The sequence below is a fragment of the Pteronotus mesoamericanus genome, unplaced genomic scaffold (assembly GCF_021234165.1).
Source record: "Pteronotus mesoamericanus isolate MK-2021 breed Mesoamerican mustached bat unplaced genomic scaffold, CSHL_Meso_final contig_64, whole genome shotgun sequence".
NCBI lineage: Eukaryota > Metazoa > Chordata > Mammalia > Chiroptera > Mormoopidae > Pteronotus > Pteronotus mesoamericanus.
This window is the reverse complement of record NW_026555224.1, coordinates 4,179,490-4,196,490: the sequence shown is the minus strand read 5'-3', so window position 1 is coordinate 4,196,490 and position 17,001 is coordinate 4,179,490. Positions and strand designations below refer to the sequence as shown.

General features: G+C 42.5%; 1 protein-coding gene across 1 annotated transcript in view; it reads left to right on the top strand.

Annotated features, from left to right (window-relative positions):
• The window catches only part of OTOA (otoancorin), a 67,318-nt gene that overhangs the window by 23,916 nt on the left and 26,401 nt on the right, over positions 1–17,001 (top strand). The window contains exons 9-17 of the mRNA XM_054580934.1: positions 4,223–4,323; positions 5,947–6,086; positions 7,915–8,038; positions 9,355–9,570; positions 11,732–11,899; positions 12,673–12,813; positions 13,819–13,877; positions 14,042–14,159; positions 15,991–16,064. Of these exons, the coding sequence (XP_054436909.1) occupies positions 4,223–4,323; positions 5,947–6,086; positions 7,915–8,038; positions 9,355–9,570; positions 11,732–11,899; positions 12,673–12,813; positions 13,819–13,877; positions 14,042–14,159; positions 15,991–16,064 (1,141 nt within the window). The remainder of the gene's footprint in view (positions 1–4,222; positions 4,324–5,946; positions 6,087–7,914; positions 8,039–9,354; positions 9,571–11,731; positions 11,900–12,672; positions 12,814–13,818; positions 13,878–14,041; positions 14,160–15,990; positions 16,065–17,001) is intronic.

The following is a 17,001-nucleotide window of genomic DNA, read 5'->3' as shown; positions in this document are numbered from 1 at the left end:
ATTATATGCCAAGGAATCTGAAAACCTGGATGAAATGGACAAATTTCTAGAAAAGTATAATCTTCCAAAACTGAGGAAGGAAGAAATGGAAAGCTTGAACAGACTGATAACAGCTGGGGAAATTGAAGCAGTGATCAAGAAACTCCCAGCACACACAAGTCCAGGGCCGGACGGTTTCATAGGAGAATTTTACAAAACATTTAAGGAAGAGCTAACCCCTGTCCTTCTCAGACTATTCCAAAAAATCCATGAGGAGGGGAGACTCCCAGACTCTTTTTATGAGGCCAGCACCACCCTGATCCCAAAACCAGATAAAGACCTTACAAAGAAAGAAAACCACAAGACAATTTTGCTGATGAACATAGATGCTAAAATCCTCAACAAAATATTGGCAAACCGCATTCAGCAATACATTCAAAAGATTATCCCCCACGATCAAGTGGGATTCATCCCAGGAATGCAGGGATGGTTCAGTATATGCAAATCAATAAATGTAATACATCACATAAACAAAAGAAAAGACAAAAACCACATGATCATCTCGATAAATGCAGAAAAAGCATTCGATAAGGTACAGCACCCATTTATGATCAAAACACTCAGCAAAATGGGAATAAATGGGGCATTCCTCAACATAATAAAGGCCACATATGAAAAACCTACGGCCAATATCATACTCAACAGGCAAAAACTAAAAGCTTTTCCATTAAGATCAGGAACACGACAAGGATGTCCGCTTTCACTGCTTCTTTTCAACATGGTATTTGAAGTCCTAGCCACAGTGGTCAGACAAGAAAAAGAAATAGAAAGCATCCAAATAGGAAAGGAGGAAGTAAAACAATCATTGTTTGCAGATGACATGATAGTGTACATAGAAAACCCTGTAGACTCTACCAAAAAACTCCTCAACCTAATAAGTGAGTTTGGCAAAACAGCAGGATACAAAGTCAATGTTCAGAAATCAAAGGCATTTTTGCACACCGGCAATGCAATAGAAGAAGAAGAAATCAGAAAAAAAATACCATTCGATATAGCAAGAAGAAAAATAAAGTACCTAGAAATATATTTAACCAAGGAGGTAAAAGACCTGTATGCAGAAAACTATACAACATTGAAGAAAGAAATAAAGGAAGACACAAATAAATGGAAGCATAAACCATACTCATGGATTGGAAGAATTAATATCATCAAAATGTCCATTCCACCAAAAGCAATTTATAGATTCAATGCAATCCCTATTAAGATACCAATGACGTATTTCACAGAAATAGAACAGACATTTCAAAAATTTATATGGAACCATAAATGACCCCAAATAGCTGCAGCAATTTTGAGAAAGAAAAACAAAGTAGGAAGGATCACAATACCGGATATCAAACTATATTACAAAGACACTATACTCAAAACAACCTGATACTGGCACAATAACAGACCAATAGACCAGTGGAACAGAATAGAAAGCCCAGAAATAAGCCCAGGTCTATATGGGCAACTAATATTTGACAAAGGGGGCAGAAGCATAAAATGGAGTAATAATAGCCTCTTCAACAAATGGTGTTGGGAGAGCTGGATGGCTACATGCAAAAAATTGAAATTGGATCATCAGCTGACACTATACACAAAAATAAAGTCAAGATGGATAAAAGACTTAAATATAAGTCACAACACCATCAAAGTCCTAGAGGAGAACATTGGCAGGAAACTCTCAGTTATCCCACACAGCAATTTTTTCACCGATATGTCTCCTAAAGCAAGGGACATAAAGGAAAGAATAAACAAGTGGGACCTCATCAAAATAAGAAGCTTCTGCACAACTAAAGAAAACATCGGCAAAATGAAAAGGGAGCCAACCATTTCCCTTTATGGTGATGGGAAAATATATTCACTAATGATACATCAGATAGAGGTTTGATTTCCAAGATATATAAAGAACTCACTCGACTCCACTCCAAGAACACAAACGATCCAATCAAAAAATGGTCAAAGGACCTGGGCAGACGCTTTTCCAAGGAGGAGATACAGAGGGCCCAAAGACATTTGAAAGGATGCTCAGCATCACTAACCATCAGAGAAATGCAGATCAAAACCACAATGAGATACAATCTCACACCAGTTACAATGGCCATCATAAACAGATCAACAAACAACAGGTGCTGGCGAGGCTGTGGAGAAAAGGGAACCCTAGTACACTGTTGGTGGGAATGCAGACTGGTGCAGCCACTGTGGAAAGCAGTGTGGAATTTTCTCAAAAAGCTGAAAATGGAACTGCCTTTTGATCCTGTGATTCCCCTGCTGGGACTATACCCTAAGAATCCCAAAACACCAATTCAAAAGAACCTATGCACCCCAATGTTCATAGCCGCACAATTTATAATAGCCAAGTGTTGGAAGCCACCAAAATGCCCATCAGTAGATGATTGGATCAAAAAACAATGGTACGTTTACACAATGGAATACTACGCAGCAGAAAGAAAAAAAGAACTACTACACTTCGCAACAACATGGATGGAACTAGAGAACGTTATGCTAAGTGAAATAAGCCAGGGGGCGAAAGACAAATACCATATGATCTCACCTACAAGCAGAACCTAACCAAAAATACAAATATGTGAGGAAAATAAGACCAGCAACACTGGAAGGAAAAGAAACCAACAGAGGCAAGAGGGAAGGAAGGAGGGGTGAGCAGGGGAAAAGGAAGGGAAGGGGAAAGTGAAGGAATATATAGCAAGGATTCATGGACAAAACCAAAGGGGAAGGACTGAGGGAGGGAGAGCAGGGAGAGGGGAAGGGAAAGTGGTGGGGAGAAGGCAGAATCAAATGTATTTGTAAAAATAAATAAATTAATTAAAAATATAATCTCTTTAAAAAATATTATATTAGTTTCAGTTGTACAACAATAGAGATTAGACATTTATATAATTTATGAAGCAATCCCTCTGATAAATCTAGTACTCACCTGGCACCATACATAGTTACTACAATATTAATGATTTCATTTCCTATGCTGTACTTTACATTCCCATGACTATTTTGTAACTGCCAATTTGTATTTCTTACTCCCTTTACCTTTTTCACTCCCCACCCCCAACCCCCTCCCATCTGGCAACCATAAGTTTGTTCTGTGTCTTTGAGTTCCTGTTTTGTTTGTTTATTTTGTCATTTAGATTCCACATGTAAGTGAAATATGGTATTTGTCTTTCTCTATCTGACTTATTTCACTTAGCATAATAATCACTAGGGCCATCCATGTTGTCACAAATGGCAAGATTTTATTCTTTATTATGGCTGGGAATACTCCATTTTACATATGTACCACTTCTTCTTTGTCCATTAATCTATTGATGGACACTTAGGCTGCTTTCATGTCTTGGCTAATAATAATGCTGGGATACAGATATCTTTTTGAATGCTTTCATATCCTTCAGATAAATACCCAGAAGAGGGATTGCTGGGTTGTACGGTAGTGCTATTTTTAATTTTTTGAGGACCCTCCATACTGTTTTCCTCAGTGGCCATGCCAATTTGCAATCCCAGCAGTGGTGGATGAGGGTTCCCCTTTCTACACATGATGGTTCTTCAAGTCTCATTGGCATCCCACTCACAGGGAATTCAAAATGCTTGAACAGAGTGACAGAGAGAGACAATCCTCTGAGAATCCAGAGGAAAGAGACATTACTGCTTGCTGGGGAGACAGAAAGGCTTTAAGGAAGAGGACATGTTTGAGCTCAATCTTGAAAGTAGGGTTTGGGAGAGGGGTTTGTTAGGTGAAAGGCATTCTAGCTCACGAGAAAGGCCCAAGTGAGTGAAGGTTTGGTGAACATTTGAGGTGCACGGAAGGAAGGACCAGTGATTCCGTTTGGCTCAATAAGCATGATCATGATTGTTACTGTAGTAATAAAAGAGAGTCAAATATATATTTGAAGTTGCCAGATTAATTAGTAACTAAGTGAGCTAAAAATAAAACTAATTTGTGGTCTTAAGTCTTAACAAGTAAGCTTCATTTCTAATGAGTCCTCAGGTGGCAGGCTTGTGTGCTTCCCGATGCACGGTGTAGCATCACATGAGTAGGAGGCTGTCTGTGAATGGTCATTGAATGCATTAATGAATTAAGGAATGCAACAAGGAGGCCCTGACAACAATTATGCTTTTGACTGTCACATTCTGGTGCAGGGGCTTTTTAAAATTTATTTACTAATTCATCCACTTATTTATTTTCTTGCAGATGACTCCGTTTCATGGGTCAGTGCAGAAAAGTTATGGATCTTGGGCAGATACATGGTTCACCTACCCCTTGAAGAAATTATGAAAATTAGTCCTGTAGAAGTAAGTTGGAAAAGCATACTTAATGCCCCTCTTACTAATCTCACAGTAAATCTGGGATAAGGTATATTCTTTATTTTTTTATTTTTTAAAATTTTATTGTTGTTCAAGCACAGTAATCTCCACCTTTCATGTTCAGTCAGCCAGGTGAGGTGCCCTGGAAGTTGGACACCTGCTCCAGCCCAATATATCTGGATCTCCAAAGAAAACTCTGGAATAAGACCTCAAGTGGCCAGTCATTGGATTGTGTTCTAGGGTAGAAGAACTAAGAAAAGAAAAAGAATTGTGGACAACTGAGATAGTGCTGATGTGAATAAACATGATAGAGAATGTTGGCTATGAACCAAAAATCACTTAAGAGTATTTTTATCCTCAAGAAAGGCCAAGGACAATAGCTATTGAGTTTCCAGCCCTGGGAAGCATGGACCCAAATCAAAAGCAACATGGGTTAATAGCTAGGTTTATTCATAGCTATTTTTATTGCTAGCTACTTTAGCAGGAGTCATGATTGCATTTTAACTCTGTTCTAAGGTTACTTAACTCATGGTCAGCCTGTTTCTCTCCTCCTGATGTTGACCCAGTGACACTAAAATCCCTTGGGCACCCTGATCTGCAATGCAGCCTACAAAGAAAGCTGCCAGCATGGAGGCATTTGTGAAGAGCTTGGGGCTTGCCTCCAGTTTTTATCCTGTGTGCCTTGGCTGTCTCCTGGCTCAGGAGAGGTCTTTGCCTCAGATGACAGGCTTGTTCATGGGCCAGCTGATCCAACAATGTCTGGTTATTTTGAAATGAGAGGCAACACTAGGTTCCTCTTTTTTAACCTAGGAATCTGGGAATATGTCAAATGTCTCTCAAATTTATAACCATGTTATAAAATGGATTAAACCTCCATTTTACCCTGCCAGTGCTGGATGAATTTCAGGAAGTAGATAGAGGTTAAATTCTGAGGAAGCTGGGAACTAGGAGAGAATTTCTAAGATTAAGAGTCCATTTGCAACTTCTCTCTTTTGTCTAAAAGTGTAGAAAAGGGGTATGAACTCAGAGGGCTGACATCAAGGTGCAAGTTTTTAAATGAACAAAGAGCAATCTATGAGGGAGAGGCAACTTTATGAGTCTTTAAAGAACAGTATAACAGTGCATCAAAATATATGGGATGTCAACATGGCACCCTTGGACACAGGCAAAAAATGAACAAGAATAGAGAGATATTAATATACTACTCAGATTCTTTTTATTCTTGTTTACTTTTTAATCTTACAAAAAGAACACACTTTTTTTAATTGCCTGAAGGCCGTTTATAAACTCATCTATTAAAAAAACTCTGACTCCCCAAAACAGAAAATTTGTGGACCACAATCTCTGATCTCACTATAACAAATCTAGAAGTAAATGTACATATATTAACTTTTAAAAAGTTCATCTTCTTGGATATTAAAACATAATACTGTCTTAAATAATGGTTGGGTTGAAGAAGAAACCACAGCAGCAGTGATGGACCTTTGAGAAATCCATGACAAGAAGTGGGCGTATCCGAGTGTCTTGGGTAGGCACAGCACACTCACCAGGGTGGTATGGCACAGGGCCACTTCAGTCCTCCTCACTGATCTTCTTGTCCTTGTCCACTAGATTGGGTTGTTTATCAGCTATGACAACGCCACCAAGCAATTGGACACAGTGTACGATATCACGCCTGAACTAGCCCAGGCATTTCTGGAGAGGATCGGCTCCTCCAACTTTGACATGAGGAATACCTCTACCATCCACAGGCAAGGGGCCAGGGCTCTGGGCCCTCAGGGCTGTTTCCCAGGAAGGGACCTAAGCATCAGTTTCCCCTGAGCAATAAACGGTCTTAGGAGGGATGGGGAGTGACTAATCCATGAAGAGTCTCTGTGCACATGAGGCAGGTGTTTCCCCGAAGAGATTCTGAAGGGGAAAAGGGAACAGATCCTCTCTGAGCACCTCCTCTGTGCCAGGAATTTTATGACCTTTATCAGGTGCTAAGGTTTGAATGCTCAGTATTCTGTCCATTCCAAGGTAAATGTGTAATTCCCATTAGGTTGGGTTGGGTACTGGAAATAGCTCGTGGGTTATCTATGTGTGAACTGCTTGTTACCTATACTCTCAGATGGGTTATCTAGACCCCCACCCCCAAATATGAGATGAGCTCTAGAATTTAGTAATTGTAACATGATCCTCTAGGAACCATTTCCAGCAGGGGAGGGCCAGGAGCTGTGACCCTCGAAAGGGTTCGAATGTCAAGGGGATGGGACGTGCAGTGGGGATGAGTGGGGAGCATTGTTCAGTCACCTTCTCTTCATTCCCCAGGGCCTGACTGCCACAGTGCTTCCTCTGATATTACTGTAGTACCTTAAATTTTTTCAAACTCACCAGTAGAGAATGTTCTTACTGTTACTCCTCCTTCTCCTATCCCTAGTAATTTTCACCCATTAGCATGGGTCCCATATTTCCGTGGTCACACACACACAAAACAGCTTAGTGGTGAAGAACATGGGACCTAGAACCAGACATCCTGGGTTGGATCCTGGCTCTGCCACTTCTAAATTGTATGATTTTGACCATGTTAGTGCCCCTCTCTGTGCCTCCCTTTCCCATCTGGGAAGTGGGAGTAATAATCTGCCTACGTCATTAAGGCCCTTGTAAGGATTACACACACCTGACACAGCTCAGTGCTCAAGAAATATTATCCTTAATGTGGTTCTTAATATTCAGTTTTCACTTCCCCCAAGTCATCTTTTCTCAATGGACACAGTTTCAGATCCTTTCCCTGACCTGGTTGCTCTCCCGTGGATGTGTCTGAGAATGTCAGAGTCTTTCCAAGAGGGTGGAGCCAGTTTGAGAATGGTCAGCTACGTGGTCCTGCCATGACAAGTCGAGTAGCTACCATACTAATGCTAAGAGCATTCATTAATGAATGTATGCTCAGTATCTGCCAGGAAGTGTGTTAACTATTTGGTATGTTGATTCTCGTTTAACTCTCACAGTACTCCTCATTCCTACATTCATCAAATTTATTATAATGTGCTCTGATGAACGAAACAAACCTCCCCTTATTAAAGGCTCAGAGAGGCTGGCCTGCGCTGTGCAGCGGTCAGGAGTATGCACTGAACAACCGTGCACAGCAACCTAGCAGAGGAGTTAAGTAACTTGCTGGAGATCCTGTAGAGCTGGGCTCTACACTCCCATTGCTCTGAAGCTATGCTCTTAACCACTGGGTATAATGCTCCCAGATGGACCTGGGTTCAAATCCCACTTCTGCCCTATACTGTCCTGTCTTCTGTCTTTTTCTTTTCAAAGTCATTATCATCTGCGTGTACAGGCTGTATAGCATCCTGGAAAGTAATCTCTTCCCAGAGACTGCCTTGATAATCAAATGCCTTATATCCATGTTGGAAATGGGGAGTTTTCTGTGGCTAACTCAGTACCATGCTTTTCTCATGTCCCTTATGCCCCAGGAGGAGAGATGACATAGTTGGATGGATCTAGATTTGAGTCCCAGCTCCACTACTTGTCTTCAGCAAGTAACTTGCCCAAGTCACTGCACCCTCTGCAAGAATCCCTTGTCTTCTCACACAGGCTCGGGCTGCTGGTCTGTTTCTATAGTGACCTGGAGCTGCTGGATGCCACCATGGCCCAAGTCCTTCTTCACCAGATGATCAAGTGCAGCCATCTGCGGGGCTTTCAGGCTGGTGTTCAGAAGGTGCAGATGGGATATGGCCTGGGCCTTGGCCTCAGTTTTACTAGCCAGAGAAATGGGGAGAACAGTCTTGCCCAGCCTTTGAGAGAAACATGTAGAGTTAATTATGGTCTAGGTCTATCCAGAGAAGAAGCAACACAGTGTAGGAAAAAGTTTTGATAGATCAAAAATCTGTCAGAGTAGCCACAACGAACTTAAGGGTGCATGAAGGGCTTTTAAATGCAGATTCTGAGTCAGTAGGTCTGGGTGGGTCCCGAGATTCTGCATTTCTAACAAGTTCCCAGGTGACACTGATGCTGCTGGTCAAAGACCACACTTAGAAACACTGCTCTAGTCCACCGTTTCATTTATGGATGTTGAAGCTGAGCTCTAGAGAAGGGGAATGGCTGAATTGGGAGAGCCAGGAACTGGGAGAGCTCTTTCCTTTACTCTGCTGCCCCCTAGTGGCCATTTCAATACTCCCTGGAACACAGTTATGTAACATCTAAACGAATGTATATATCGTTCATACAAACACAGGTGTTAAAACATGAACGATGCTTGTGTTTTCTTCTTTTGTGCAGAGGTCATGTTAGAAGAGGTAACATGGAAGCAACTGGGAAACACACTTGACTACAGCTAGACAGACATATTATAATAAAATAATTGTTAGGGTGATCACAAAAGCGTGAAAACTTGTAAGACATCATTTTAAGGGAAAAATAGAAAAAAATGCACTTCTGTTCATATTACAATTATGTACAAACTATGTACTGTAGTTTATTTATAAATTACATAAAGACATAAGAGGTCTTAGAAGCCTATGTACACCCAATTACTAACATAGTTATTTGTATGCAGTAGGATTTTTAGGAGACTTATTTTTTTTTGTTACCACTGGGAATTACTTTTATATAGATTGTATATTATCATCAACCCCCCCTGGATATTTCATAAAGGGAAAATAGCCATATGTACAGTTGTAGAGTTCAAGGTCACAAAAGGAAAAGAGATACTGTGAGAGTGTGGTGGCATTAAGGGTGAAGTGGACAAAATTTCCTTCTGCCATATTTTAAGGTTGATTAGTTACAAATTAATATATAAATAGAGCACAAGGTCAATTTGCAGGCCATTGAGGTCAAGGCTAGAAGAGGCGGTGTTCTCAGGGGGTGACTCATCTGTGGGCATGGCAGGGACCCCTCCCACATTGGCTGGAGTGCCTCGCCCATTGGTGAGGCAAGGTGGGGGGAGGGTGCTGTGGAGCCCTTACACCCTAGGATGTCAGAGGGAACTACTGTCCCACTTGCTATCGACCTCATTCCAGCTTGCTCCTCTGCTAGCTCAAAGCTGACCTCCTGGACATTGCCACGGAGAACCAGACCCTCAATGAGACCCTGGGCTCTTTGTCGGATGCAATTGTGGGCTTGAACCACAATCAGTTGGAATCCCTCTCCCCCGAGGCTGTGCATGGCGCCATTTCCACCCTCAACCAGGTGTCAGGCTGGGCCAAGAGCCAGGTCATCATCTTGTCTGCCAAATACTTGGCCCATGAGAAGGTTAGTTGGAGTTCTGAACTCTTTTTCAATACCTCAACATCCAAAGGCCACTCAATGCACACAGCAGGGGCATCCAATCAGTAAGAAGATAGTGCTGAGGACTACTGAATTCAAATCTTTGTTCCGCCATTTACTAGCTGGACATTTCCTTCCTTGGACAATTGGCTTAACTTCTCTTTGCCTTGGTTTCCCTATTTGTTAGATAACATGGGTAAAAATAGCATCTACTCCATAAGGTGGCTGCAAGGATTATGCAGTCAGTTCACAGGAAGAGGTTGGAACACCATGTGACCTAGAGTGTGAGTTCAATGAGTGTGAGCTCTCCTTGAGTTGTTGAGCAAAACAAGGAATTCATCCCAGGACTTTGTTGTTAGTTGTTGAGGCTGCTTACATGTCCCTCATCCTGGGATCAGAAATAATGCTATTTTATTTCAGTCTTGAGCTGCCCAGAGGAAACTGTCTCCACAGAAGGAGGGACAAAGGAGGAAGGTAAGCAAACAAGTTCTGAAGCCAGATGCCCTTGGTTCAATCCCCAGCTCTGTCTCCTGTACATGTCCTTGGCAATACAAGGGAGCATGTTTCTAAGTTATTCCCTATTTGCTTCTGGGGTGGGAAACAGGCCTTTTTCTTGGGGCATTAGGCTCTTTCTGCTGGCCCAGTAGAAAAGACTCCAGAGATCTGAGCTCCAAATATTTTGGGTCCTGCTCTTTTAGTTCACATTCATAGCCACTCCCCAGGAAGTGAACTGGCTCATGAGGATTGGACTGGGACCAATTCCAATATGACAACAACAAACATTTATTAAGCACTTACTGTGTTCCAGGTTCTGTTCTAAGTGAGTTAATCATTTAATCTTCCCAACCATCCTATGAAGTCAATAGTGTTATAACTTTCATTTTCCAGGTCATTCATATGAGGCACCAAGCATATAAGGGAATTGCCGAGGCCACATAAAAGAGACACAGTTGGGATTGAGCCCAAGGCATAGGCTTTGGAACCTGCTTGCTTAAATTCCATGCTAACTACCTCCATCATGGTGCTATGACCATTGTCCAACCCATTCTCACTTTCTGACTCCAGGCCAAGGCTAGCCCATTCATCTTGTCCCTTCTAGCCTTGTGGTGATTTTAGTTTGAAGGCTTGGCAGCCTTTCTCTGTTTTGACTGGGGCCACCTGGGTTCACCTGGCCATTTCTCTGTGAATTTGATATTAGGGAGCTGAGAGAGACTCTCTTGTTCCCTCCCAGCCCTGAACAAAGTGGCTTGTCTCTTTCCTAGTATCCAACTCTGTATACAGTGGGGCAAGGTGACTTTTACTAAGAAGCCAAGGGCTTGAAAATCTTGCCTTCTTTGGGGACAGTAAGGGACCATCCATTTTATAAAGCAAAACTAAGGGAAACCACTCAGCTGTTTTTTGTAGAACCAAGAAAATCTGTTTTTATGGAAAACCATCTAGCATCTTCACTCTGAAGGAAGAGGAGGAAATGTATAATTTCTGATAGGGTGCCAGCTATAGTCATACTTGTTATAAAATATCAGACTCATATCCTGAAACATTATCTTTATTTCAGCTCAAAATTTTTGCATGGAGATAAGTGAACATGGGGCTTTGCTATGTCTGATGCTTGTCAAGTGCTGTAGTGATAACTGTGGCTGCCTCAAGGCACTGTGAGATGGGTCAGGATTGAGTGAACTGGGAGCCCCAGGACCTATCTGAGAGGCAGTTCCTGCCCATTCCATTGTTGTCAGTGTGGGCCCATATCACTTGATGTTCAGATTTTTTTTTTTTAAAAGAGACTCAAATCTCAGTTTTTATGGAAATTCCCTGTATTTTTAAACCTTGAAAGCTAGTTTAGATTAAACACAAAACTGTCCCTTTGGCCAGCTGTGGTGCATGAGCCACTTCTTTTGGATATTTGTGCTGTGACTTCAGACAACAAAGTACTTCCCCCAGCGGAGCACTTAGCACTCATGTCATGTTTTGATATTTAGCCCTCTTTCCTGCTGGAAGGAAGGAAGGCCTGGGATGGAAGCAAGCATCTTGCTTACGGTGATGCCCCTGGGGCCCATCCTGATACCTGGCACACAGTGGGCCTGGTAAGTGCCTGTGAGGTGAAAAGCCACAGCAGAGCCTCACCCGCTGCTGGCTGGTCCTCACCCAGGTGCTGTCTTTCCACAACGTCAGCCAGATGGGTGTGCTGCTGGCTGGGGTCAGCACCCAGGCCTTCTACGGCATGGAGCGCAAGGACCTTGCACAGGTCCTAAGAAGCACCGTCTCCTTGCACATGTCTGATCTGTCGCCTGCCCAGCAACAAGGTGTCCTCAGCAAGGTGAGAGGTCTGATCTTCAGTCATGTGGCTTACAGGGTATGTGGTTTTGCGGTTTTGTGATTGGGCTATGACTTTGAGATGTCAGCTCAGGGCTGGGGTTAGCTCAGCCTTCAGCAATCGGGTGTTCTGAGCCTGGAGAATGCCTTCTTCTGATGTCCACCTTCCCTCCTTTCCAGAAAGAACCCTTGAGGCCATGTTATATTTCTCCGAAGACCCCGGTGCTCTCTCTAATAAATCAAATCTGGCAGACTTTTCTTAAATCAGGCTTCTTGATATAATAATAATTTTTTAAAGTTTATTTTTCCAATCTAAAAATGAATTCTGAAGTTCCTGGAATGTTTCTGAAAGCCCCTTCCACTGTTCAAAGTCATGCCACCTTCCTCTTTCCCATTTGGCAGTGGGCCTTTGGAGCATCCTATTCTCTCAAATTTGCCTTTTCCAATTGCAAAATCTGTTAAGAAACCAAACACAGGGGTTTGGCCCCAAACATCAATGCTTTGCAGAAAGTAGTAGTACATATGGTTAAAATAAAGAGCCTAGGTTTTGAAATAAGACAGAATTTGTTTGAATCTCACTTATCAACCAATTATTCATTAAGCCTCATTTTCTTAGCTGTAAAATGGGGATAATGATAGTTCCCACTTCACTGGTTTGATGAGCAGATTCAATGGGTTTTATTGCCCAGGAAGCACTTGACACAGTGCCTGGCCTTTACTCAAAGCTCAGTGCACCATCTACAAGGCTGTTAGTATGTTTTTTCTCACTTTTGGCAGATTATTGAAGCAGGAGATGCTGTCCCCAGTGTTGTGGAAATACAAGGGGCTTTCTTTAAGGAAGTGTCTCTCTTCGATTTAAGGAAGGAATCTGGATTCAACGCCACTGTCCTAAAGGAAAAGGAGCTTCGGAGGAGTCAAGTATGACACTAAGGGTTCTGACATCAATTCTGAAGTGTGTGTAAGGGGTTTCCCCACACTAACAAGGACTTTTCTGACATTAGTTCTGACTAACAATTCAGCTCAATTCTGACACTGCTTACCTGGAGTAGTATCAGATTCCCCAGGTTAAGGGCTCAGTCCTAAAAGACCCTCACCACTTAGATGCCAGTTGCAAGTCCAGGTTGTCACCTGTGCTTCTGACTGACTGATTATAGATTGGAGGTTCCAATGATGCCCTCCTTGGGCTTGATTAATTTGCTAGAGCAGCTCACAGAACTCAGAGAAACATTTTACTCACTAGATTACTGGTTTATTATGGAAGAATATAACTCAGGAACAGCCAGAAGGAAGAGATGCATAGACAAGGTATGGGGAAAGGGTGTGGAGTTTCAATGTCTTTTCCAAGTGCCACTCTCCCCAAATCTCCACATATTCAGAAAGACAGAAGCTTTCAGAATCCTGTTATTGGCCATGGGTGATTAATTGAACTTCCAGGCCTCCGCCCTTCCTGGAGATCAGGGGTTGGGCCTGGAAGTTCCCACCTTCTAATCATATAGTTGGCTTCACCAGCCCATCCTGGTCTATTTATCCTTCTCATCTCCTTTTGCTTCTTGGGAGTGTTTGGGAACTATAAGGTGGAGATGGAAAAGGGGCTGCAGAGGGTCCTTAACTGGGCAGTGGCAACATACAGCACAGGAAGTACCCAGAAGCTAGCTCCTCATTCACCTCCTAGAGTACAGGGAATGGCTGGGTGTGAGAGCAGGAGTTCCACAAGTGCTCTGCCACCAGTTCAAATCCCAGCTCTGCCACTTAACATTTATGGTCCTGGGCAAGTAACAGAGCCTGGTAAGCCTCTATCTTCCCATCTGTAAAATTGGATTATGGTGTGCCTTCCCCATAGGGCTCCATGGTGCTCGGCAAAGCATGTGCTCTGCACAGTGACTGAGTGCCCCATCAACACTGGTCATCATTCTCATCCCTCAGGCCTTGTTCCTGTATGAGCGTCTGTCAAAGACCACCAGAAGGCCCGAGGAGCTCCTAAGGTAGAAGACTGTAACTCCGCCTGGGAGCTGGCAAGCTCTTTGGAGCCTCATTTCCCAGCAGGGAGAGCTGGTAGCCTATGTCAAATCAGCTCTGCCTTCTCTTTCTCCTCGTTTCTTGTCTTACTCAGCCCTTTCTTCTCCCAGCCCCTGATCTTGTTTTCTAGTGCAGGGCAGCTGGTTAAAGGCGTGACGTGTTCCCACATCGATGCCTTGAGTGCCAACTCCTTCTTGGCCATTTTCCAGTATTTTGAGAACAACCTCTCTCTGCTTTCACCATACCAGGTACCTTCTTGCTTCTGTTTCTTCCTACCCTAATTGCTGACTCTGCCTTGATTGGCATCTTAAGATATTCATGCCAGGATTATTCTGATCAAATGATGATGTGGGGTCAAATATTGAGCCAGGCTTTTTCCAGTTTCTTTCTTAAAGCTACACATGTCTTCACAGTCAGAGTTTCCACAGCTTGGTTATTCCATACTCTCATTTGAACCTTAAAATACAGTTGGGAGGTACAGCATTTTGTGTATTCATAATTATGTTCTCCTGAGAGTGAAGGCCATTCCTTCATCCAACATTCTTACCCTTGCAAGAGGTGGCCAAGAACAGAAGACTGCTTTAAGAGTGTTTTCTTTTTCACTTAAAACTTCCTTTTCCAAATGGTTATGGACACTCTTTAACACTTTGGGAAAATTGGAAGCAGGAAGGCTTGAGTTGTTCATTTGCTATAAAGTGTTGCTTTTGCTCCATGAGTAGATTTTAAAGCTCTGCTGTACAATATAGTGCCTATAGTTAATGATGTGGTTTTGTGCACTTCAGAATTTAAGAGAGTAGATCTCATGTTACATGATTTTCTCACAAAAACAAAAACAAAAGGATACAAGGAAACTTTGGGAGGTGTTGGACATGTCTGTGACCTTGATTGAAGTCGTGGTGTCAGGGGTATTTGCATATGTCCAAACTCAACAAATTGTACACATAAAGTACAGTGTAGTTCTTTGCATATCAATTATAACTCAATAAAACCATTAAAAAGATACAGATTGCAGAGTCCCACTTGCAGACTTTATCTTAGAGTAGGTCTGGGGTGATGCCCTATAGTTTACATTTCTAACAAGTTTCCTGGTAAGAACCATTGAACTATATGAAATGCCTCACCCAGGCAGGGAGGGAAGTCAATAACTGATGCAGTGGCTGGAGGAAGACCTACATGTTTGAGCAGGAACAGTTGCCCCAACAAAGCTCCTTACCTGGACTTCCCCAGTTCTTAGAACCTTCAAATACAAGAACAGTAGAAAATGCCTTCTTTATTTATATTTTTGCTAAAAACACGTAATTATTGTATAAAAAATAGAAAGAAAGTAAAATTTCCCGTAGAGTAGAGGTTCTCAGCAGGGGACCTTTCGGCCTTATCTCAAGACACACTTGGTTGTTACACTTGGGGGAGATGCTACTGGCATCTAGTGGGCAGAGGCCAGAGCTGCCGTTTCACATCCCAGGATGGAGGTGGCAGCCCCCCGCCCCCAATAAAGGGCTACCCCACCCCATGTCAATAGGGCTGGGGCTGAGACTACCTGCTCCAGGGGCAACTACAGGGAAAGGTTGTCTCTTGACTTTGAGTTTTTTGATGTAAAACATATTTACATGTAACTTAAAAAGCACAAATGAACTCATACTGTATACACTGTTCTGTTTAACTTTATATACAACACACATGTGTATGTATATAAAATAGGTCATGGACATTCCATATTATAGATATAAATCTACTATGTGGAAATAAAATAGCTGTGTAGTATTCTATTGTATGGATATACCATAATTTACTTAACCAGACCCCTACTGAAGGACATTAAGGTGATACCTCACTTTACTGCAGTTATAAACAAAACTGTGGTGAGCATTCTCATACTTAAATATTTGTGTTCCTCTTTCTATTACCTCAGTTTTCTCATCCATAATCTGGGCATAAGAGTGGTACCTACACCACTGGCTGTTCTATTAAATAAATAAGCATATGTAAAGTGCTTCAAATAGTGCCTGGCACCAGAAAGCACAATCTTGTTTGCTCTTATTATTATTTGACTAAATGTCTAGACATTTTTTAATCTTTCAGGTTAATTGCTTGGCGTGGAAATACTGGGAGGTCTCCAGGCCCTTTATGCAGCCCTTCCTCTTAGCTGTGCTCCCGTAAGTGAACATCAGCACCCCTTTTTCTGGCTCAGCAGTAAGATTGGTAGGACTCACCCAAACCAAAGTGATTCTCTCCCCCTGGGTTTTTGTGAGGAACCAGAGGCAGAGTGGATGGTGCCTTCAGCAATGAAGCCTTGAGAACCAGGATTTAAATTCTGAGCCCCGCCTTCAGAATTAAATTCTGAAATATTTCAGACCATTGTTTTTTCTTGTTTATAAACCAAAGCCAAAGCAACCCAGGCCAGTGAAGCAGGTCCTGCTGGGCTGACCTTGCAGCTGTGCCCAAGCTCCAGGACAATCAGGGCTGATATGAGCTGTGGGGATTTTTCCTGGTTTGTGTGGGCACTCAGGCCTGCGGGACAACCCTGCTTTTAAAATATGGTCTGGACACTTGTTTCCCTCTTCTTTCTCTTGCTGTTATTGTCCTCATTCATTCAACAATTATTTACTGAGTGCTTACTATGGATTGGTTCTTAGAGATAACTAAATTTTCCCCTTATAAGAACTTACAATCTCATGGGGGAAAATAGACAAGCATGAAGCCAATTATAATATCAAGTTACTATTTGGTTGAAAGTGACAGAATCTTTTATTGGCTTAGGCAATAAAAGGCAAATTTTGGGTTCAGGGAACTGGAAAGTCCAGGGCTGGATTTCAGGCATGGCTAGATACAAGGGCTAGAATGGTGGTATCTTAGCCCAGCTTTCCTCTATGGGCATCTCTGTCAGACAGATTCTTTCTCTGTGGTGACCCCTGGAAGAACCAAGCTCACACCTTCCTGGTTTTATATTCAGGCAAAAGAAAGACCCTCTCTTCCCATGCTCCTCAGTAAGACTTGGGTTAACTCTCTTTGGCCTACATTGGGCCAATTTGCTCTCCTTGACCCAATGCTGGGATTGGGAGGATGGGTAGTTTTGGAGCTAAGAGTGAAATG